This window comes from Salmo salar, chromosome 20 (genome assembly GCF_965601325.2).
Source record: "Salmo salar chromosome 20, fSalSal1, whole genome shotgun sequence".
NCBI classification, from domain to species: domain Eukaryota; kingdom Metazoa; phylum Chordata; class Actinopteri; order Salmoniformes; family Salmonidae; genus Salmo; species Salmo salar.
The window spans coordinates 55659253-55684008 of NC_138310.1; the positions used below are offsets into that span (position 1 = coordinate 55659253).

At 43.7% G+C, this 24756-nt stretch overlaps 1 protein-coding gene across 1 annotated transcript; it reads left to right on the forward strand.

Annotated features, from left to right (window-relative positions):
• The first annotated feature begins 1353 nt into the window (after positions 1–1353).
• LOC106580881 (protein yippee-like 2) lies at positions 1354–22966 on the forward strand. The gene is made up of 5 exons (XM_014162409.3): positions 1354–1559; positions 5221–5458; positions 7101–7144; positions 7390–7498; positions 19526–22966. The coding sequence occupies exons 2-5, from the start codon at positions 5342–5344 to the stop codon at positions 19613–19615; spliced, it is 360 nt and encodes a 119-aa protein (XP_014017884.1). The 5' UTR covers positions 1354–1559; positions 5221–5341; the 3' UTR covers positions 19616–22966.
• The last annotated feature ends 1790 nt before the right edge of the window (positions 22967–24756 follow it).

Below are 24756 nucleotides of genomic sequence, written 5' to 3' on the forward strand. Positions count from 1 at the left end.
TTCACACATGACGCCATGATTGACCCTTCATGCTCAACTCTGGAAATAGACAAAATTGACATTGTTTGTGATTTAAATAACTCGTAATTCATTGAAATTGTGCCTTCAATCTAATACTAAAATTAACAATTTTGTTGGACTTCAGCTCCAGTAAGATTGCTAGCTGAATCAAAAGTTGTTTGATGGTCCCTTTGCTCATCTCACCAGACAAAAATGGCAACCTTTGTGCATCTTCTTGTGCCATTTTCCAGTTTCAAAACAAAAATCCAACACGTGAGATAGTTGGAAATTTACATGTACATTTTAGTAATTTGATAGATGTTCTTATCCAGAGTGACTTGCAGGAGCAATTAGGGTTAAGTGCCTTGCTCAAGGGCACATCGATTGATTTGTCATCTATTCGGCTCGGGGATTCGAACCAACGTTTTGGTTAGTGGCCCAACGTTCTTAACTGTTAGGCTTTATATACCACTAACATCCGGAGATATGGTATGTTATATAACAAACAATCTCCAGATGTCAGTCAGTAAAGATTTACAACAGAATCTAAAACACACTTGATAAAATATACACCAATCAAGCATATCAGCAGAAAAAAACAACGCATCTATGTGTCATGTCTCTCAGGACTCCAGCTAAATGACCATTAAACTCATGGCAAGTTTATAGATGTTGAAGCCATTTTGAAAAACATTACATTGTTTCTATTTATAATAGCAATAAGGCACCTCACCCCCAAATATAAACATTAGATGGCGCTGATCTGCTTTCACACACAACTTTAACTTTAACCTCTTATCTTGAGTGTGGTTTAAAACCACCACTAGGAGACAGCAATCAGTTACATAAAGACTGGAAACTAATTACCCGTTTTGGTTTTTGCCCTAGCACTACACAGCTGATTCGAATAACCAACGCATCATCAAGTTTTGATTATTTGAATCAGCTGTGTAGTGTTAGGACAAAAAAAAACGTGCACCCAGGGGGGACCCCAGGACCGTGTTTGGGAAACGCTGAAGTAGGATTCAAGGAGAGCCCACCTAACATCAGAACAAGTTATCTGAAGGGTCAATCTTGGATCAAAAGTTAAGATGTTGAAGTCCATTGCTGTGCCTATTCTGCCTATTTACATAACCTCAACACAATTTTTCAATTATATTTCCTCAGGAAATTCTTCAATACAGGTCCATATCTGTCTCTGTCCTAAAACTGAATAGAACTGCAGGTAGCCAGCCTAACATTACGAGCAAAAGTATTGGTTGCTCCTGTCTATTCATAACCAATAAGCGCAGTGTTGCTATGCCTTATCGCTGTATTGGTTGGCGGACACGGCTGTCAATTTGTCTCCAGCCGAAGTACAATGTGGTTCTGTGTAATTACGTCAAACTCGGCCTGGGAACTGCGCGCTTAAAAACATTGCGTCTGAACGATTGCCAGGGCTGGAGAGGGAATTTACCTCGAAAGAAATGCAAAGAAGGATTTAGGTTTGGCTTTGCTACGAGGAAAACGAGGAGGCGCGATTTTTTTTAGTGATCAACATATTTTTCATATATTCAAAGGTAAATCCTTGCATATGGTTGAATATTCTGTTTTAATTGAATTGCCCATTGTAGTTCAGAATGTTGCCAGTTGGTTGTTGATGTTGCGGGCATGGATGGGATGGCGAGGTCTGCAGTAGAGCTGGTTGTTATTATTATTACACGTTACGCATGGCCTGATCCTGCGCCACCAGCAGCCGCAGGCAGAAATACGATGTGAGAACATCGAGTGCGTGAAAATAATCCTGCCTGCTGACAATATCATCATATACATTGGTGTAGCGCAAGGTATATTTGCAGTTTTATAGCTAATCTCATGCTATTTTACACATTTTGGCATGAGGCTGAGAAAATTGTGCTGTTTTAGAGCTGATTTCCAGCTAGTCTATACATTTTCCCATGAGGCTGAGTGACAATGTTGAACTTTTTTAACTAATTTCATGTCATTCAAAAACAAAATCATGCTATCTGGGGGAGGATCCCAACCTTGGGTCTGCGGCGGTGTGTGTTATGCCAGTGAACATTTCTACGTCATGTTTATTATGGCTTCTGTGTTGGGTGTTGAATCGCCTGTCGCCTAATCCTCTAGTTGACCGTTGTCAAATGATTTATTTGCATGTTTCTTATAGACAACTGGCGCTAATAGACACGTGTTGCCTTAACATAGACTTCAACTCCTCTATAGGACTGTTCAGTGTGACGCTAAAAGGCAATGCTGAGTAAATCGTTTTTCTGCATCATAATGTAAAGACATATGTTTTCTCAAGTAATGACATGTTACTGTACGCACAAGACATACTTTTGGATCATGTAACACATCATGAACAAGGTGTTTATGTGTGCATACACGGGTGTGTGTGTATGTTGAATCAACTTCCTTGCATTGCCAAACCGAGACATCCCCACCAACTGTGGTGGCTAAAAGTCTGCCCTACATACAGTGATCCAGGCAGCCACTGTCTCTGACCAGATTCATATGTGCAAATACACAAGTCCCCCAATCTCTCTCTCTCTCTCACACACACGTGACACCTGAACACATGATCAGATAAGGGGATTTGAGATTTGGTCTGTTGTTGTCAGTGATGTAACGCATCACTATGCTGTCTGTTGTCACTGAATGAGAGCGAGAGAGAGGAAACTACATAAAGCCTCCTATTGGAGCTGTGTGCTATGAAGGACAGCTAGGGCCCCAAACACAAGGACGCATGCTCCCCAGTCCGTCCATCCGTCTCGCTCTCTTTCTCTCTCTGTCCCCTGGCTACTATCACTATCATCGTCCCTCTCTGTTCGACCGAGCGACCGCAGCAGCAGCTCCTCTCCGGTTACATAAGCAAGGTTGTTGTTTTTATACCAGCGAGGACCTTTTGGCTGGTAAGTGATGTGGCATGTAGTGTGGCACCCAGACTATACCAATACCAGTCAGCTCAGCACATCAGCCTTCAGGGGCGAGGCAGACAGAAACAGGAGAAGAAGGTGATGATGATGTGTCAGAAAAACACGGCAGCAGTTTTTGCAAGCTCAGACAGCATTGGTGGATCCCATCCCTGTTATCTTTGGAGAATTATTTGACCGGGACAGAATTTGTCTTGGTTAGTCTTTGGACTTATTCTTAGCTGTCTTTAGATTTTCTTCTGTGCCATGAAACAAAGAGGCTTTGGTGCAAAGCAGGGTAGAGCCTCCGCTTGCTGTGTTGTTGTTGTAGTGGATGCATTTAGTCTACAAACAAATGCTGGGTCTTGAAAGAGATCCTTTTCTAGATGAGTGCATCAAAAGATGATCTGGTTTATGAAAAGGAGTGGAGGATTCTTCAAAGTGTCAGTCAGCCTCTCACCTAAGAAACGAACGGTGCAGCACATATTGCGTTGAACTATAAAATGTTACATACAAGTGACTATATTCACATGCTATTTCTATATCTGTTACAGTCTTTCTGTGCCTATGTCACATGGAGACGTAATTAAGCAATAAGGCCAGAGGAGGTGTGGTATATGGCCAATAGACCACGGCTAAGGGCTGGATCCAGCCACTCCGCATTGCATCATGCATAAGAACAGCCCTTAGCCGTGGTATATTGGCCATATATCACAAACCCCTGAGGTGCCTTATTGCTACTATAAACTGGTTACCAATGTAATTAGAGTAGTAAAATTAAATGTTTTGTCATACCCGTGGTATACGGTGTGGTATACCATGGCTGTCAGCCAATCAGCATTCAGGGCTTGAATCACCCCGTTTATAATATCTCTTATAACTGAGAGACCTGGACAAATAATTTTCCATATCTGAGTCGAGGGTGGAAAATCATTACAAATGGAGGTGATTTGGAAGGCTAATGTGATTTGCGCAGACAAGGCGGTCTCTCCGTTTTGTAATGCACATGAAACTCAGCTCTCATTTCATCTCTCAAGTAACTGACATGCTTTGGAAAAGCGGAATGGATCCTTTGGAAGGAAAGAGTCAGAAGGCAGTGACATAAGGCATCTCTTTCACAATACTTGATTTCCCCAAATCAACACATATCAACTCTGCTGTGTGTGTATCTATGTGGGTGAGGCGTGCTTGTGTGATATCCCCATGAGACAGAAATAGACCTAGGTAATCTAACCACCCGTTACGCAGTGTGGTTGCCTCGTCGTCCATTAGCGACAGAACATATTGGATTCATAGAGTACATCATTGCTTTGACAGTTAACTGTAACTAAATACATTGGAGCTGTATTTAGCTCCATATTTCAAGATTATGTCAGGACAGGCCTTGAACCTGCCAGATATACATGTCTCTAACCAAGGCTGTTTGACTAGATGAACCTCATTGCCCCCTCATTGCAACCTCATTTACTGCAAGGTTGGGGTCAAGTTCCCATTCCAATATTCCTTAATGCGTTTCAAGGAGGTAAATGTGGAATTGGAATCAAGTTTACTTCCTCAATTGTCTGAATTGAAAGGGAATTGACCACAACCCTGGTTTAGAGTAACAACCTGTTCCTAATTGGAGTCTATGGAGACTGTGGCAATTACTTAGATATGTGCTAAACTCTGCTTTAGTCTTATCCTCACATGTTTGTCCTAAAATGACAGGGAGAAAGGAAAGACTTTGGGGTTAAAGTGTGTGTGTGCAAGACCTTTTGAGTGGTCTCTTTATGCCCCGGTCCCACACTGTTGGCTCAGAGGCAGAAGCCTACAGAGAAAACAAGGGCATGTCTTAAAGGCTTATAGCACACAGCCTTTCCCTTTCAAGCCTCTTTCTGTTAACAGTCTAAAGTTCAATTATTTTTAGGCTACTGTGTCTCAGTATAATGATCATGAGATCAGTCTATGCTTAACTCAGTATAGAATACCTGACATTTTTCATCTATCATAGGCTACATACTGTACACATTCATTGCAAAGTAATTTGCCTACTAAACATTAATTCATATGCAGAGAACAAATGGAGACTAACAGATTTTCGGGTCTTACAGTGTGTAAAGATGGACAATTATTTATTTATATATATATATATATATATATATAGCACTCAAGTTAAAATCTCTTTATATCCACACACAGATTATCCTGGACCCAGATCTGTTTGTGGTGCATTGCCAACAACCTACACAGCGATTAGGTTAAAAAAAAACAAGGTTTCGACTATAGACCACCTTCATCAGTGTGTATCTCCTGTGCTGCGCTTCACCAGGTGTGTGCCTCCCGCCCCGCCCCCCACCACGGCCCTTACCTGTGTGTTGCGGTGCTTCCCCTGCGAGCCTAGCTGGGCCGGCAGCCCTTTCCTGCACCGCCCCCCCACCCCGCCCCACCCGATGGTCAGGATGACGCGCTCCAAGACCTTCCAGGCCTACCTGCCCAGCTGCCACCGAACCTACAGCTGCATCCACTGCAGAGCGCACCTGGCCAACCACGACGAGCTCATCTCCAAGGTGAACACTGACTGTTTAACATACTGACCACAGCCGTCCATCCTCTAATAACGCTGCTTGCTCTAATAGTATTTCCCTCAATCTATTCCACATTTCCTTTAAAGAGCCACAGAACACCCCTAAAGGTGCATATGTTTTTCTGTTGCTCATTAGAAAAACTAGATTTCAGTCTTGGTGTTCCTGACCGATTCCACGTTTTGGTTAATGATGTTTGTCCCTCATCAGACACTAGACACAGAAGCATATTTCGCATTCCTCAAAATGAATCTAAGATACTCAAGAAATCTGTAATTAAGCTTGTTTTTGCAGAGGATGTTTTAGTTACGTAATTTTACATTTTAGTCATTTAGCAGACGCTCTTATCCAGAGCGACTTACAGTAGTGAATGCATACATTTCATACATTTTTCCCCCCCGTACTGGTCCCCCTTCGGAATCGAACCCACAACCCTGGCGTTGCAAACACCATGCTCTACCAACTGAGCCACACGGGACCAATTTTACATCTGCCTATGGTGTTTGGTGCAGTATTTCTCAAGTAAAAAAAATGCGCAACCTGCTGTCTTATGTAAACAGTCGGAGCTGCTGGGCAGGTCTGTCTTACTGTCTATGCTGCTATTGGATTAAGAGCAATCACCGCAGCTGTTCACCCCATGATAGTGGGCAAAAGGACATCGTCATTTACCCATTGTGACTCACGGATGTTCTAAACTCCTTTAGACGAGACTTCCTTTATAACCAAAATCATCCTGGTTCCACTTTGTAGTCGATTTGGACACTAGAATAACTGTTTCTGACTCCTATTGATGCCACATAGGCCATTTTCAAGGAGGTTTGTTGCTTTTTAAAGGCTGTCACTGTTTGAAGCCCAGCACCTGGGTGGCGCTCATTAGGGCATACAACTGAAAGCGTTTTCAAATGTTTTAAAACAGAACATTTGTGTTTCTTGCTTGACAAGTCCAGGTAGACACTCTGTTTTCTTCTGTTTTGTGCCTAATGAACTTGACCCTGATTCTACTAAGCAAGGGTTTGGTGATCAGCTGAATCAGGTATGTAAGGGAAACACTGCCCTAATGTGCAAGTTATTCCCAAGAGAGCACATGGGAGAACACGCTACTGTTGGGCTCCAGGGCTTACTTGAAAGAGATGTCCATCTCAACATGACTTTCCTGGTTAAATAAAGGATGACCTGTATAAATACTGTAGTTTTTAGATTCATTTGAACTTTCAGTGCATCGCACTGCAATAACTAGAAAGGTATTGAGTGCTTGCTGCAGCTGTCTTAAAGCGCTGCTGGCAGACTCCTTCACACTTAGACCTAGTATTACAGCTGATGCTGCACTTTCAGACTGAAAACGAGCGTACTGCGCCTCTGTCGCTCATTTCACCGCCATCTTACTTCTACAGCTTGTGTGTTTGAATATTACTTTTTCCATGTGCTACACTATGTAAAGTAAACCCTCACCTGTACAAAAGCACATGTCTGTCAGTCAGTCTTAATTTAAAGGCAAAATCTGGGATATTTCCTGCTGCTCAAGCATCATGTCAATGAAGTGGCGGGGCTAAAACAAACTCCAGATTGTGGCTTTAATGCTGAGGATACTCCTCCTCCTTTTTAACCTACTTATCTTCTCTTCCTGTAGTCTTTCCAGGGGAGCCAAGGCAGAGCTTATCTGTTCAACTCGGTGTGAGTATCAGCGTGTCTGCATGTAGTAACAGTACAGACATGATCCAGTCCTCAGCCCACGAGCACAATCACAATGAAGATGCCCATTTGTACTGTATGAGCATGGTCCCTATCTAGCTCAGTATGAAGTGCCTTTTGGGTAATATCTAGTGTGGGAGTGGGTGTGTTATGACTCAGTATAGACAGGCAACCTTTACGAATCAAACAGCTTATGCGCTTGCTTTCTCTCTCTCCCTCGCTCTCAGGGTGAACGTGGGGTGCGGGCCGGCGGAAGAGAGGGTGTTGCTCACGGGGCTGCATGCTGTGGCAGATATCTACTGTGAGAACTGCAAGACAACTCTGGGTTGGAAATATGTGAGTGTAAGAGTGTTTACGTGTCAGGGGAGGTTAGAACTGTATCTAGAGTTAGAGAGAATAGGCACATTATTTACCGTCATTAGTAATACCTTTATTAGCATATTAGATCGTTGTAGGATTGAAACGCTGTGAACTAATAAAGGTTTTGGAACAATTGCGTGTACATGTTATCGTATTGACATGGATGAGCTCTGGTCTTCATTTTTTGACTATTTTGGGCCCGTTATTCCTACCTTAAGTGTAACATTACAGTACATAGGCTGACTCAGTAAAGGGATTCCTTGCAGTTTCAATCTTGATCTGAGGGGCATATTTCTCATGATGTAGGCCTATATATTTTCCAAGTACTCAACCAACTTGACCTCCTTCTCCTAGTTCAGAGATGGTGGCCATTCATGTTGGACCAGAGCTGGGCTGTCCACACTGAGAACTGTAGTGATTCAAGACCAGTTTGACCAGCAACAAGAACAACTGCTTATCCAATCACAAATTAGACAAAGGGTTAGAATCCATTCAAAAATAAAAATCTGTTTTTATGTATCAAGAATAAGTAGGCCCTATATCATGTTGCCTATATACTGGATAATTAAGCAATAAGGCACCTCAGGGTTTTGTGGTATATGGCCAATATACCACGGTTGAGGACTGTTCTTAGGGTCAACGCAAAGCGGAGTGCCTGGACACAGCCGTGTAATATTGTCCATATACCACAAACCCCCGAGGTGCCTTATTGCTATTATAAACTGGTTACCAATGTAATTAGAGCAGGAAAAACAAATGTTGTCATACGGTCTGATATACCACGGCTGTCAGCCAATCAGCAGTCAGGGTTCAAACCACCCAGTTTATAATATACACTGCTCAAAAAAATAAAGGGAACACTTAAACAACACAATGTAACTCCAAGTCAATCACACTTCTGTGAAATCAAACTGTCCACTTAGGAAGCAACACTGATTGACAATAAATTTCACATGCTGTTGTGCAAATGGAATAGACAACAGGTGGAAATTATAGGCAATTAGCAAGACACCCCCAATAAAGGAGTGGTTGTGCAGGTGGAGACCACAGACCACTTCTCAGTTCCTATGCTTCCTGGCTGATGTTTTGGTCACTTTTGAATGCTGGCGGTGCTTTCACTTTAGTGGTAGCATGAGACGGAGTCTACAACCCACACAAGTGGCTCAGGTAGTGCAGCTCATCCAGGATGGCACATCAATGCGAGCTGTGGCAAGAAGGTTTGCTGTGTCTGTCAGCGTAGTGTCCAGAGCATGGAGGCGCTACCAGGAGACAGGCCAGTACATCAGGAGACGTGGAGGAGGCCGTAGGAGGGCAACAACCCAGCAGCAGGACCGCTACCTCCGCCTTTGTGCATTGAGGAGCAGGAGGAGCACTGCCAGAGCCCTGCAAAATGACCTCCAGCAGGCCACAAATGTGCATGTGTCTGCTCAAACGGTCAGAAACAGACTCCATGAGCGTGGTATGAGGGCCCGACGTCCCCAGGTGGGGGTTGTGCTTACAGCCCAACACCGTGCAGGACGTTTGGCATTTGCCAGACAACACCAAGATTTGCAAATTCGCCACTGGCGCCCTGTGCTCTTCACAGATGAAAGCAGCTTCACACTGAGCACGTGACAGAGTCTGGAGATGCCGTGGAGAACGTTCTGCTGCCTGCAACATCCTCCAGCATAACCGGTTTGGCGGTGGGTCAGTCATGGTGTGGGGTGGCATTTCTTTGGGGGGCCGCACAGCCCTCCATGTGCTCGCCAGAGGTAGCCTGACTGCCATTAGGTACCGAGATGAGATCCTCAGACCCCTTGTGAGACCGTATGCTGGTGCGGTTGGCCCTGGGTTCCTCCTAATGCAAGACAATGCTAGACCTCATGTGGCTGGAGTGTGTCAGCAGTTCCTGCAAGAGGAAGGCATTGATGCTATGGACTGGCCCGCCCGTTCCCCAGACCTGAATCCAATTAAGCACATCTGGGACATCATGTCTCGCTCCATCCACCAACACCACGTTGCACCACAGACTGTCCAGGAGTTGGCGGATGCTTTAGTCCAGGTCTGGGAGGAGATCCCTCAGGAGACCATCCGCCACCTCATCAGGAGCATGCCCAGGCGTTGTAGGGAGGTCATACAGGCACGTGGAGGCCACACACACTACTGAGCCTCATTTTGACTTGTTTTAAGGACATTACATCAAAGTTGGATCAGCCTGTTATGTGGTTTTCCACTTTAATTTTGAGTGTGACTCCAAATCCAGACCTCCATGGGTTGATAAATTGGATTTACATTGATTATTTTTGTGTGATTTTGTTGTCAGCACATTAAACTATGTAAAGAAAAGTATTTAATAAGATTATTTCTTTCATTCAGCTCTAGGATGTGTTGTTTAAGTGTTCCCTTTATTTTTTGAGCAGTGTATATACATATACACCTTTACTTTTCCCACATTTTGTTACATTACAGCCTTATTCTAAAATTGATAATCAATGTTTTTCCTCATCAATCTACACACAAAACCCATTAAATCGCAAAGCGAACAGATTTTTAGAAATGTTTGAAAATGTATTACAAATAAAACATACCTTATTTACATAGGTATTCAGACCCTTTGCTATGAGAATTGAAATTGAGCTCAGGTGCATCCTGTTTCCATTGATCATGCTTGCGAGGTTTCTACAGCTTGATTGAAGTCCACCTGTGGTAAATTCAATTGATTGGACATGATTTGGAAAGGCACACAACTGTCTATATAAGGTCCCACAGTTGACAATGCATGTCAGAGCAAAGACCAAGCCATGAGGTTGAAGGAATTGTTCATAGAGCTCCGAGACAGCATTGTGTCAAGGCACAGATCTGGGGAAGGGTACCAAAACATGTCTGGAGCATTGAAGGTCCCCAAGAACACAGTGGCCTCCATCATTCTTAAATGTAAGAAGTTTGGAACCGCCAAGACTCTTCCTAGAGCTGGCCGCCCAGCCAAACTGAGCAATCGGGGAGAAGGGCCTTGGTCAGAGAAGTGACCAAGAACCCAAAGGTCACTCTGAAAGAGCTCTGGAGTTATTCTGTGGAGATGGGAGAACCTAACAGAAGGACAACCATCTCTGTAGCACTGGTGGTGGCCAGACGGAAGCCACTCCTTAGTAAAAGAAACATGACCGCCTGCTTGGAGTTGGCCAAAAGGCCACTAAAGGACTCTGACCATGAGAAACAAGATTCTCTGGTCTGATGAAACCAAGATTGAACTCTTTGGCCTGAATGCCAAGCTTCACGTCTGGAGGAAACCTGGAACCATCATGCTGTGGGGATGTTTTCCAGCGGCAGGGACTGGGAGACTAGTCAGGATCGAGTGAAGGATGAATGGAGCAAAGTACAGAGAGATCATTGATGAAAACATGCTCAGGATCTCAGACTGGTTTGAAGGTTCACCTTCCAACAGGACAATGACCATAAGCACACAGCCAAGACAACGTAGGAGTGGCTTCTCCCATTCTTCTCTGCAGATCCTCTCAAGCTCTGTCAGTTTGGATGGGGAGCGTTGCTGCATAGCTATTTTCAGGTCTCTCCAGAAATGCTCGATCAGGTTCAAGTCCGGGCACTGGCTGGGCCACTCAAGGACATTCAGACGTATTCCGAAGCCACTCCTGCATTGTTTTGGTTGTGTGCTTAGGGTCTCTTTCTTGTTGGAAGGTAAACCTTTGCCCCAGTCTGAGGTTGTGGAGTGGGTTTTCATCAAGGATCTTTCTGTACTTTGCTCCGTTCATCTTTCCTCGATCCTGACTAGTCTCCCAGTCCCTGCCGCTGAAAAACATCCCCACAGCATGATGCTGCCACCACAATGCTACACTGTAAGGATGGTGCCAGGTTCCCTCCAGACTTGAATCTTGCTTCTCATGGTCTGAGAGTCTTTAGGTGCCTTTTGGCATTCTCCAAGCGGGCTGTCATGTGCCTTTTACTGATGAGGGTATTCCATCTAGCCAGTCTACCATTAAAGTCCTTATTTGTGGAGTGTTGTAGAGATATTTGTCTTTCTGGAAGGTTCTCCCATTTCCACAGAGGAACTCTAGAGCTCGGTTTCTTGGTCACCTCCCTGACCAAGGCCCTTCTCTCTCGATTGCTCAGTTTGGCCGGGTGGCCAGCTCTAGGAAGAGTCTTGGTGGTTCCAAACTACAATGCTGCAGACATTTCTTGGTACCCTTCCTTAGATCTGTGCCTCGACACAATCGTGTCTCGGATCTCTACGGAAAATTCCTTCGACATCATGACTTGGTTTTTGCTCTGACATGCACTGTCAACTGTGGGACCTTTTACATAGGCAGGTGTGTGCCTTTCCAAATCATGTCCAATCAATTGAATTTACCACAGGTGGACTCCAATCAAGTTGTAGGAACAGCTCAAGGATGATCAATGGAAACAGGATGGATCTGAGCTCAATTTCCTGTCTCATATAGCAAAGGGTATGAATTTTTAAGTAAAAAAATGTATTTTTAATTTTTTTTATAAATTTGCAATAAAAATCTAAACCTGTTTTCACTTTGTCATTATGGGGTATTGTGTGTAGATTGCTGAGTATTTCATACATTGAAGAATAAGGCTGGAACGTAGCAATGTGGAAAAAGTCAAGGGGTCTGAATACTTTCCGAAGGCACTGTGTATATATACATTACCAGGCAAACTTTTGGACACACCTACTCATTCTTTTTGTACCTTTTTCTATATTGTAGAATAATAGTGAAGACATCAAAACTATGAAATACACATATGGAATAATGTAGTCAAAAGTGTTAAACAAATCAAAATATATTTTAGATTCTTCAAAGTAGCCGCCCTTTGCCTTGACAGCTTTGCACACTCTTAGCATTCTCTCAACCTGCTTCATGAGGAATACTTTTCCAACAGTCTTGAAGGAGTTTCTTCATATGCTGAGCACTTGTTGGCTGCTTTTCCTTCACTCTGCGGTGCAACTCATCCCAAACCATCCCAATTGGGTTGAGGTCATGGGATTGCGGAGGCCAGGTCATCTGATGCAGCACTGCATCACTCTCCTTCTTTGTCAAATAGCCCTTACACAGCCTGGAGGTGTGTTGGATAATTGTCCTGTTGAAAAACAAATGATAGTCCCACAAAGCGCAAACCAGATGGGATGGCGTATCGCTGCAGAATGCCGTGGTAGCCATGGTGGTTAGGTGTGCCTTGAATTCTGAATGAATCAGACAGTGTCATGAGCAAAGCACACCCTCACCATCACACCACCTCCATGCTTCACAGTGGGAACCACACATGCCGAGATCATCTGTTCACCTACTCTGCGTCTCACAAAGACACAGAGGTTGGAACCAAAATTTGGACTCATCAGTCCAAAGGACAGATTTCCACCGGTCTAATGTCCATTGCTCGTGTTTCTTGGCCCAAGCAAGTCTCTTCTTGTTATTGGTGTCCATTAGTAGTGGTTTCTTTGCAAAAATTTGACCATGAAGGCCTTGATTCATGCAGTCTCGTCTCAACTGTTGATGTATCTGTTACTTGAACTCGGTGAAGCATTTATTTGGGCTGCAATCTGAGGTGCAGTTAACTCTAATGAACTTATCCTCTGCCGCAGAGGTAACTCTGGATCTTCCTTTCCTGTGGCGGTCCTCATGAGAGCCAGTTTCAACATAACGCTTGATGGTATTTGCGACTGCACTTGAAGAAGCTTTCAAAGTTTTTGAATTTTTCCGGATTGACTGACCTTCATGTCTTAGTAATGAGGAACTGTTGTTTCTCTTTGCTTATTTGAGCTGTTCTTGCCATAATATGGACTTGGTCTTTTACCAAATAGGGCTATCTTCTGTATACCACCCCTATCTTGTTACAACACAACTGATTGGCTCAAACGCATTAAGAAGGAAAGAAATTCCACAAATTAACTTTTAACATGGCACACCTGTTAATTGAAATGCATTCCAGGTGACTACCTCATGAAGCTGGTTGATAGAAGGCCAAGAATGTGCAAAGCTGTCAAAGGCAAAGGGTGGCTACTTTGAAGAATCTAAAATATATTTTGATTTGTTTAACACTTTTGACTACATTTTTCCATATGTCTAAAATCTAAAATATGTTTTGATTTGTTTAACACTTTTTTTGGTTACTACATGAATACATGTGTTATTTCATAGTTTGTCTTCTGTTATTCTACAATGTAGAAAATAGTAAAAATAAAGAAAAACCCTTGAAAGAGTATGTGTCTAAACTTTTGACTGTGTGTGTATGTGTTATTTATATATATATTTATATATATATATACATACATACATACATACATACATCACACACACACACACACACACACACACACACACACACACACACACACACACACACACACACACACACACACACACACACACAGTGAGGGAAAACATAATTTGATCCCCTGCTGATTTTGTACGTTTGCCCATGGACAAAGAAATGATCAGTCTATAATTTTAATGGTGAGAGACAGAATAACAACAAAATCCAGAAAAATGCATGTCAAAAATGTTATAAATTGATTTGCATTTTAATGAGGGAAATAAGTATTTAACCCCCTCTCAATCAGAAAGATTTCTGGCTCCCAGGTGTCTTTTATACAGGTAACGAGCTGAGATTAGGAGCACACTCTTAAAGGGAGTGCTCCTAATCTCAGTTTGTTACCTGTATAAAAGACACCTGTCCACAGAAGCAATCAATCAATCAGATTCCAAACTCTCCACCATGGCCAAGACCAAAGAGCTCTCCAAGGCTGTCAGTGACAAGATTGTAGACCTACACAAGGCTGGAATGGGCTACAAGACCATCACCAAGCAGCTTGGTGAGAAGGTGACAACAGTTGGTGCGATTATTCGCAAATGGAAGAAACACAAAAGAACTGTCAATCTCCCTCGGCCTGGGGCTCCATGCAAGATCTCACCTCGTGGAGTTGCAATGATCATGAGAACGGTGAGTAATCAGCCCAGAACTACACGAGAGGATCTTGTCAATGATGTCAAGGCAGCTGGGACCATAGTCACCAAGAAAACAATTGGTAACACACTACGCTGTGAAGGACTGAAATCCTGCATCGCCCGCAAGGTCCCCCTGCTCAAGAAAGCACATATACATGCCCGTCTGAAGTTTGCCAATGAACATCTGAATGATTCAGAGGACAACTGGGTGAAAGTGTTGTGGTCAGATGAGACCAAAATGGAGCTCATTGGCATCAACTCAACTCGCCGTGTTTGGAGGAGGAGGAATGCTGCCTATGACCCCAAGAACACCATCCCCACCGTCAAACACGGAGGTGGAAACATTATGCTTTGGGGGTGTTTTTCTGCTAAGGGGACAGGACAACTTCACCGCATCAAAGGGACGATGGATGGGGCCATGTACCGTCAAATCTTTGGTGAGAACCTCCTTCCCTCAGCCAGGGCATTGAAAATGGGTCGTGGATGGGTATTCCAACATGACAATGACCCAAAACACACGGCCAAGGCAACAAAGGAGTGGCTCAAGAAGAAGCACATTAAGGTCCTGGAGTGGCCTAGCCTGTCTCCAGACCTTAATCCCATAGAAAATCTGTGGAGGGAGCTGAAGGTTCGAGTTGCCAAACGTCAGCCTCGAAACCTTAATGACTTGGAGAAGATCTGCAAAGAGGAGTGGGACAAAATCCCTCCTGAGATGTGTGCAAACCTGGTGGCCAACTACAATAAATGTCTGACCTCTGTGATTGCCAACAAGGGTTTTGCCACCAAGTACTAAGTCATGTTTTGCAGAAGGGTCAGATACTTATTTCCCTCATTAAAATGCTAATCAATTTATAACATTTTTGACATGCGTTTTTATGGATTGGTTTGTTATTCTGTCTCTCACTGTTCAAATAAAGCTACCATTAAAATTATAGACTGATCATTTCTTTGTCAGTGGGCAAACGTACAAAATCAGCAGGGGATCAAATACTTTTTTCCCTCACTGTATATGTATAACTCAGCAAAAAACGAAACGGCCCTTTTTCAGGACCCTGTCTTTCAAAGATAATTCATAAAAATCCAAATAACTTCACAGATTGTCATTGTTAAGGGTTTAAACACTGTTTCCTATGCTTGTTCAATGAACCATAAACAATTAATGAACATGCACCTGTGTAACGGTCGTTAAGACACTAATAGCTTACAGACGGTAGGAAATTAAGGTCACAGGTATGAAAATTTAGGACACTGAAGAGGCCTTTCTACTGACTCTGAAAAACACCAAAAGAAAGATGCCCAGGGTGCCTGCTCATCTGAGTGAACGTGCCTTAGGCATGCTGCAAGGAGGCATGAGGACTGCAGATGTGGCCAGGGCAATATATTGCAATGTCCGAACTGTGAGACGCCTAAAACAGCACTACAGGGAGACAGGTCAGACAGCTGATCGTCCTCACAGTGACAGACCACGTGTAACAACACCGGCACAGGATCGGTACATCCGAACATCACACCTGCGGCACAGGTACAGGATGGCAACAACAACTGCCCGAGTTACACCAGGAACGTACAATCCCTCCATCAGTGCTCAGACTGTCTGCAATAGGTGGAGAGAGGCTGGACTGCGGACTTGTAGGCCTGTTGTAAGGCAGGTCCTCACCAGACATCACCGGCAACAACGTCGCCTATGGGCACAGCAACATCGTCAGAGGAATGAGCGTTACACCGAGGCCTGTACTCTGGAGCAGGATCGATTTGGAGGTGGAGGGTCCGTCATGGTCTAGGGCGGTGTGTCACAGCATCATCGGACTGAGCTTGTTGTCATTGCAGGCAATCTCAACGCTGTGCGTTACAGGGAAGACTTCCTCCTCCCTCATGTGGTACACTTCCTGCAGGCTCATCCTGACATGACCCTCCAGCATGACAATGCCACCAGCCATACTGCTCGTTCTGCGCGTGATTTCCTGCAAGACAGGAATGTCAGTGTTCTGCCATGGCCAGCGAAGAGCCCGGATCTCAATCCCATTAGGGACATCTGGGACCTGTTGGATCGGAGGGTGAGGGCTAGGGCCATTCCCCACAGAAATGCCCGGGAACTTGTTCTGTTTATGCCTCAGTTGTTGAGTCTTGTTATGTTCATACAAATATTTACACATGTTAAGTTTGCTGAAATTAAAGCAGTTAACAGTGAGAGGACATTTTTTTTGCTGAGTAGATATATATATATATATATATATATATATATATATATATATATATATATTATACATACACACACACATACATACATACATACATACATACATACATACAGTTGAAGTCGGAAGTTTACATACACTTTAGCCAAATACATTTAAACTCAGTTTTTCACAATTCCTGACTTTTAATCCTAGTTAAAATTCCCTGTCTTAGGTCAGTTAGGATCACCATTTTATTTTAAGTATGTGAAATGTCAGAATAATAGTAGAGGGAATGATTTATTTCAGCTTTTATTTCTTTCATCACATTCCCAGTGGGTCAGAAGTTTACATACACTCAATTAGTATTTGGTAGCATTACCTTATATAGTTTAACTTGGGGCAAATGTTTCGGTTAGCCTTCCACAAGCTTCCCACAATAAGTTTGGTGAATTTTGGCCCATTCCTCCTGACAGAGCTGGTGTAACTGAGTCAGGTTTGTAGGCCTCCTTGCTCGCACACGCTTTTTCAGTTCTGCCCACAAATTTTCTATAGGATTGAGGTCAGGACTTTGTGATGGCCACTCCAATACCTTGACTTTCTTGTCCTTAAGCCGCTTTGCCACAACTTTGGAAGTATGCTTGGGGTCATTGCCCATTTGGAAGACCCATTTGCGACCAAGCTTTAACTTCCTGACTGATGTCTTGAGATGTTGCTTCAATATATCCACATAATTTTCCTTCCTCGTAAAGCCATCTATTTTGTGAAGTGCACCAGCCCCTCCTGCAGCAAAACACCCCCACAACATGATGCTGCCACCCCCGTGCTTCACGGGATGGTGTTCTTCGGCTTGCAAGCCTCCCCCTTTTTCCTGCAAACATAACGATGGTCATTATGTCCAAACAGTTCTATTTTTGTTTCATCAGACCAGAGGACATTTCTCAAAAAAAATTGATATTTGTCCCCATGTGCAGTTGCAAACCGTAGTCTGGCTTTTTATGGCGGTTTTGGAGCCGTGGCTTCTTTCTTGCTGAGCGGCCTTTCAGGTTATGTCGATATAGGACTGGTTTTCCTGTGGATATAGATACTTTTGTTCCCGTTTCCTCCAGCATCTTCACAAGGTCCTTTGCTGTTCTGGGATTGATTTGCACTTTTTGCACCAAAGTACGTTAATCTGTAAGAGACAAAACGCGTCTCCTTTCTGAGCGGTATGATGGCTGCGTGGTCCCGTGGTGTTTATACTTGCCTGCTATTGTTTGTACAGATGAATGTGGTGTCTTCAGGCATTTGGAAATTGCTCCCAAGGATGAACCAGACATGTGGAGGTCTACAATTTTTTTTCTGAGGTCTTGGCTGATTTCTTTTGATTTTCCCACGATGTCAAGCAAAGATGCACTGAGTTTGAAGGTAGGCCTTGAAGTACATCCACAGGTATATTTCCAATTGACTCAAATTATGTCAATTAGCCTATCAGAAGCTTCTAAAGCCATGACATCTTTTTCTGGAATTTTCCAAGCTGTTTAAAGGCACAGTCAACTTAGTGTATGTAAACTTCTGACCCACTGGAATTGTGATACAGTGAATTATAAGTGAAATAATCTGTCTTTAAACAATTGATGGAAAAATGACTTGTGTTATGCACAAAGTAGATGTCCTAACCGACTTGTCACAACTATAGTTTGTTATCAAGAAATTTGTGGAGTAGTTGAAAAACAAGTTTGAATGACTCCAACCTAAGTGTATGTAAACTTCCAACTTCAACACACACACACACACATATATATATGTGTGTGTGTGTGTGTTGAAGTTGGAAGTTTACATACACTTAGGTTGGAGTCATTCAAACTTGTTATATATATATATAGAGAGAGAGAGACATCCATCCGCATGGTCCTAAAGCACACCATTGCCTCGTTTTGTATCACATTACAATGATAAAACTTTCATTCAGAAATTGCAATTTGGTCCATCCCCAGTTTTATCATTGTAATGTGATACAAAACAAGGCAATGGTGTGCTTTAGGACCATGAGAATGTCTCTGAGCAATCGGGTGTGTTGTTTGGAGTGTTTATCCGACTGGATAAAAAAAAGTTCTGTCCCCCCACTTCTAAAACCAGTTGCTCCCCTGTGTATATATATATATTAGTAATAGATGTGGACAGCTTTATATTTGCTCTGAAATATAATTGTGCCTCCATGTTCAGTGTTTAGTAAAGGTGGTATTTCTAGCAGCAGGTCAATGTGGAACACACAGCCGCTCCACATACCAGCTGTCCCGTTTATCAGCATGGCTTTATGCCTGGTAGTCACTGCCACTTCCCCCCTCAGACCCCTGTGTGTGTGTGTGTGTGTGTGTGTGTGTGTGTGTGTGTGTGTGTGTGTGTGTGTGTGTGGGGGGGGGGGGGGGGGGGGGGGGGGTTGTTATGACTCTCACACACACACACCTCACACGTCTGTCCAGATATAACGAAACGTGGGGCCTGGCCATTAATATCCCTGACACGGTTGTTTCTACACCGTCGTCGAGTTCCACAGACGCTTGACCGAGTGGACTTCCAGATCGTGAAACCTGATGTCTCTCTGCTTGAATAGAAAAGACTAAACAGGATATTGAGATGTACAGTAAAAACATTTTATTACATTTGTAATCATTTGTAATCTGCAGTGGCCTACAGCACTCCTTGCAATGCTCCATTATATAACGTGGTTCAGTAAGGAAGGGAGGTGAAATCAGAGGACAGTGTTTGCAGTGGCAATGAGTGTGAAGTTTCTCATCCTGGAAAAGCCTAATCTTCTCTCCCCCCTTCCCTCTCTCCCCTTTCCCTCCATCTCTCCCCCCTTTCCCTCACCCTGTCTCTTCCCCCACCTTGACACTCCCCTACAGGAGCATGCCTTTGAGAGCAGTCAGAAGTACAAGGAGGGCAAGTTCATCATCGAGCTGGCCCACATGATCAAGGACAACGGCTGGGACTGAAAAACAAAGCGCTGTCCGTGACTCGGTTCGGGGTTGAATGGGGTGGATGGGAGGGAAGGGGGTGAGTGTGCGACTTTGATTTACCATGGACCTCTGTCCTCCCCTCCTGATGACACACCAGCAGCCTCCAGGGTGGAAGTAGTAGGGGAGTGTGTGTGTGGCTGTAGTAGCAGCCTGACCTGCCCCGCTGGGTTCTGTGTGTGTCTGGACTGGAGGAGGATGTCATTGGAGATGGATGGACACCACCAGACACATGCACAATGGCAAGCAAACACACATGTGCACACACACACACACACACACACACACACACACACACACAAACAAACAAACAAACAAACAAACATGCATGTCCCAGACCAACATCCCAGCCTGATGGGTAGCTCTTCAGATGGAGAGCCAGGCCAAGGCCAGTGTTGTTGTGTTACTATATATATGTTAGGGCTGGCTGGCCTGCAGTGTGAGGAGGGACCAGGCCCTGGCAGGGTCAGTAGACTTGGGTTAAAGAGCTGATGTGAGCTCTCGTATGTATGGGAATGAGATGGCCTAAAATGATTATCCCCAAATCCAGCTGATCTAATCCACCCAATGCCGTGCCAGCTAGGACAGTGATGAGGCCTCTGGGGGCTGGGTGAGGGAAGGGTTAAGGGGAGGAGAGTCAGGGAAAGGGTAGGTCCTGATTCTGGATTCTAATCCACCCTGGTTGTGAGGTTGGAGTAGCAGCTGGTTGCACAGCTGTGTGATCCACTCTAGGTTTCAGCGGCAGCAGTTGTTGTTGTGAGAGTCAGGATGATAGGGAGTGTGAAGGATTTAAGTCTTAACTGAGAAGAGTCTGTTCAGTCAGTGTTTTGGCTTTCTCCATCATCCGTAGATGCCTGAAATCATGTCTTGTGATGTTTGGATCCTTCATGTGTTGTGTCTGATGTAAGTCAGGATACATCTACCATCACCACTTTGGATTAAATTGAGCAGCTTTGAATTTTGAAGCTCTGACTTGAACAGGCTTGGAGATTGGTTCTAGTGTTTTGGCCACTGAAGCAGTTAGGATGTGGAGGCCTTTAGGAGATGCTCTTATGACATTCTGAAAGGTTGATGTTCTGAAGCTTTCTTTCAGTCTGGGATGACCATAGCAGTTCATAGATTGTTACACACACTACCTTACTACCTGGCCCTCACTTAAAACACTGAACCGCAAAGCTGTACAGTAGACCTGTGGATTTTCTGAACAGAAGCCAACTAAGCAACACAACTAATCAAACTAATCTCCTTGGTATCCACGGCAACTGACTGGCAGTCGAGACTTCCAATCAGAGGCTGTAGACGTCCCTAGCACAACCAAAGAACCCACCCATCTACCATAAATTGACCAAACACAAATATATATATATAAAAACATTTTTTTTGGCTTGGGTCAAAATGTTGCCAAACGTGAGGTTGAGAATTGTTGTTAAAAGCCAAGGTTATGGATAGCCTTTTTCTTTTTGTGATATAATGCATTATGATTTTTGTAAATGACAGATCTTAATATACAGTGCCTTCGGGAAAGTATTCAGACCTCTTGACTTTTTCCACATTTTGTTAGTTTCCAGCCTTATTTTAAAATGGATTACATTGTTTCTCCCCCCCCCCCCCCCCCCCCATCTACACACAATATACCATAATGACAAAGCAAAAACAGGTTTAGACATTTTTGCTAATTTATTGAAAATAAAAAAATGAAATTTTACATAAGTATTCAGACCCTTTAGTCAGTACTTTGTTGAAGCACCTTTTGGCAGGGATTACAGCCTCGAGTCTCCTTGGGTATGACGCTAAAAGCTTGGCACACCTGTATTTGGGGAGTTAATCCCATTATTCTCTGCAGATCTTTCAAGCTCTGTCAGGTTAGATGGGGAGCGTTGCTGCACAGCTATTTCCAGGTCTCTCCAGAGATGTTCGATCAGGTTTAAGTCCGGGCTCTGGCTGGGCCACTCAAGGACATTCAGAGACTTGTCCCGAAGCCACTCCTGCGTTGTCTTGGCTGTGTGCTTAGGGTCATTGTCCTGTTGGAAGGTGAACCTTTGCCCCAGTCTGAGGTCCTGAGCACTCTGGAGCAGGTTTTCATCAAGGATCTCTCTGTACTTTGCTCCGTTCAGCTTTGCCTCAACCCTTACTAGTCTCCCAGTCCCTGCCGCTGAAAACATGCCCACAGCATGATTCTGCCACCACCATGCTTAACCGTAGGGATGGTGCCAGGTTTCATCAGACCAGAGAATCTTGTTTCTCATGGTCTGAGAATCTTTAGGTGCCTTTTGGCAAACTCCAAGCGGACTGTCATGTGCCTTTTACTGAGGAGTGGGTCTGTCTGGCCACTCTACCATAAAGGCCTGATTGGTGGAGTGCTGCAAAGATGGTTGTCCTTTTGGAAAGTTTTCCCATCTCCACAGAAGAACTCTAGAGCTCTGTCTGTGACTATCGGGTTCTTGGTCACCTCCCTGACCAAGGCCCTTCTCCCCCGATTGCTCAGTTCGTCCGGGCAGCCAGCTCTAGGAAGAGTCTCGGTGGTTCCAAACTTCTTCCGTTTAAGAATGATGGAGGCCACTGTGTTCTTGGGGACCTTCAATGCTGCAGAAATGTTTTGGTACCCTTCCCAGATCTGTGCCTTGACACATTCCTGTCTCTGCGCTCTACGGACAATTCCTTCAACCTCATGGCTTGTTTTTTTTTCTGACATGCACTGTCAACTGTGGGACCTTATATATAGACAGGTGTGTGCATTTCCAAATCATGTCCAATCAACTGAATTTACCACAGGTGGACGCCAATCAAGTTGTAGAAACATCTCAAGGATGATCAATGGAAACATGAGCTCAATTTCAAGTCTCATAGCAAAGGGTCTGAATACTTATATAAATAAGGTATTTCTGTTTTGTATTATTTTATAAATTAGCAAAACTCGAACCTTTTTTCGCTTTGTCATTATTAGGTTTTGTGTGTAGATTGCTGAGGATTTTTACAAATGTAATTTGTAAAAATGTAATTGTAGAATAAGGCTGTAATGTAACAAAATGTGGGAAAAGTCAAGGGGTCTGAATACTTTCCGAAGGCACTGTATACATAAATTATAATATATGTAAATCTGACTGTGTTACTAAATGTAAATAGTAATATGTAATGTCTCTTATCTATGATCGTCATATGATTTGGATTCTTGCCATGCTTTCTCTGGTATAGCCCTCGTCGGTTGAACGATATTTACTACTTTTTTACTCTTTAAAAATGTTTCAATTTTAGTGTCTTTTGTAAAGTAGGAGTTAGGAGTGACAATATCATTGGAACTTGGTCAATTAAAGCATCACCTTGATACCTGTATTGGATGTGTTCTGCGTGCTATGTTGGTCTTGGATATACAGTGAGGGAAAAAGTATTTGATCCCCTGCTGATTTTGTACGTTTGCCCACTGACAAAGAAATGATCAGTCTATAATTTTAATGGTAGCTTTATTTGAACAGTGAGAGACAGAATAACAACAAAAAAAACCATAAAAACGCATGTCAAAAATGTTATAAATTGATTTGCATTTTAATGAGGGAAATAAGTATTTAACCCCTCTGCAAAACATGACTTAGTACTTGGTGGCAAAACCATTGTTGGCAATCACAGAGGTCAGACGTTTCTTGTAGTTGGCCACCAGGTTTGCACACATCTCAGGAGGGATTTTGTCCCACTCCTCTTTGCAGATCTTCTCCAAGTCATTAAAGTTTTGAGGCTGACGTTTGGCAACTCGAACCTTCAACTCCCTCCACAGATTTTCTATGGGATTAAGGTCTGGAGACAGGCTAGGCCACTCCAGGACCTTAATGTGCTTCTTCTTGAGCCACTCCTTTGTTGCCTTGGCCGTGTGTTTTGGGTCATTGTCATGCTGGAATACCCATCCACGACCCATTTTCAATGCCCTGGCTGAGGGAAGGAGGTTCTCACCCAAGATTTGACGCTACATGGCCCCATCCATCGTCCCTTTGATGCGGTGAAGTTGTCCTGTCCCCTTAGCAGAAAAACACCCCCAAAGCATAATGTTTCCACCTCCATGTTTGACGGTGGGGATGGTGTTCTTGGGGTCATAGGCAGCATTCCTCCTTCTCCAAACACGGCGAGTTGAGTTGATGCCAATGAGCTCCATTTTGGTCTCATCTGACCACAACACTTTCACCCAGTTGTCCTCTGAATCATTCAGATGTTCATTGGCAAACTTCAGACGGGCATGTATATGTGCTTTCTTGAGCAGGGGGACCTTGCGGGCGATGCAGGATTTCAGTCCTTCACGGCGTAGTGTGTTACCAATTGTTTTCTTGGTGACTATGGTCCCAGCTGCCTTGAGATCATTGACAAGATCCTCCCGTGTAGTTCTGGGCTGATTCCTCACCGTTCTCATGATCATTGCAACTCCACGAAGTGAGATCTTGCATGGAGCCCCAGGCCGAGGGAGATTGACAGGTATTTTGTGTTTCTTCCATTTGCGAATAATCGCACCAACTGTTGTCACCTTCTCACCAAGCTGCTTGGTGATGGTCTTGTAGCCCATTCCAGCCTTGTGTAGGTCTACAATCTTGTCCCTGACATCCTTGGAGAGCTCTTTGGTCTTGGCCATGGTGGAGAGTTTGGAATCTGATTGATTGATTGCTTCTGTGGACAGGTGTCTTTTATACAGGTAACAAACTGAGATTAGGAGCACTCCCTTTAAGAGTGTGCTCCTAATCTCAGCTCGTTACCTGTATAAAAGACACCTGGGAGCCAGAAATCTTTCTGATTGAGAGGGGGTCAAATACTTATTTCCCTCATTAAAATGCAAATCAATTTAGAACATTTTTGATATGCATTTTCTGGATGTTTTTGTTGTTATTCTGTCTCTCACTGTTCAAATAAACCTACCATTAAAATTATAGACTGATCATTTCTTTGTCAGTGGACAAACGTACAAAATCAGCAGGGGATCAAATACTTTTTTCCCTCACTGTACTTCCATATGGGATCAAGTATCAGGGTCCATGTTCCTTCTGTATAGAACAGAATATGGTAGTGACATAAAATATGATGGTGAAATAGGCTAAGGACAGACCAGACCATATATATACACTGCTCAAAAAAATAAAGGGAACACTAAA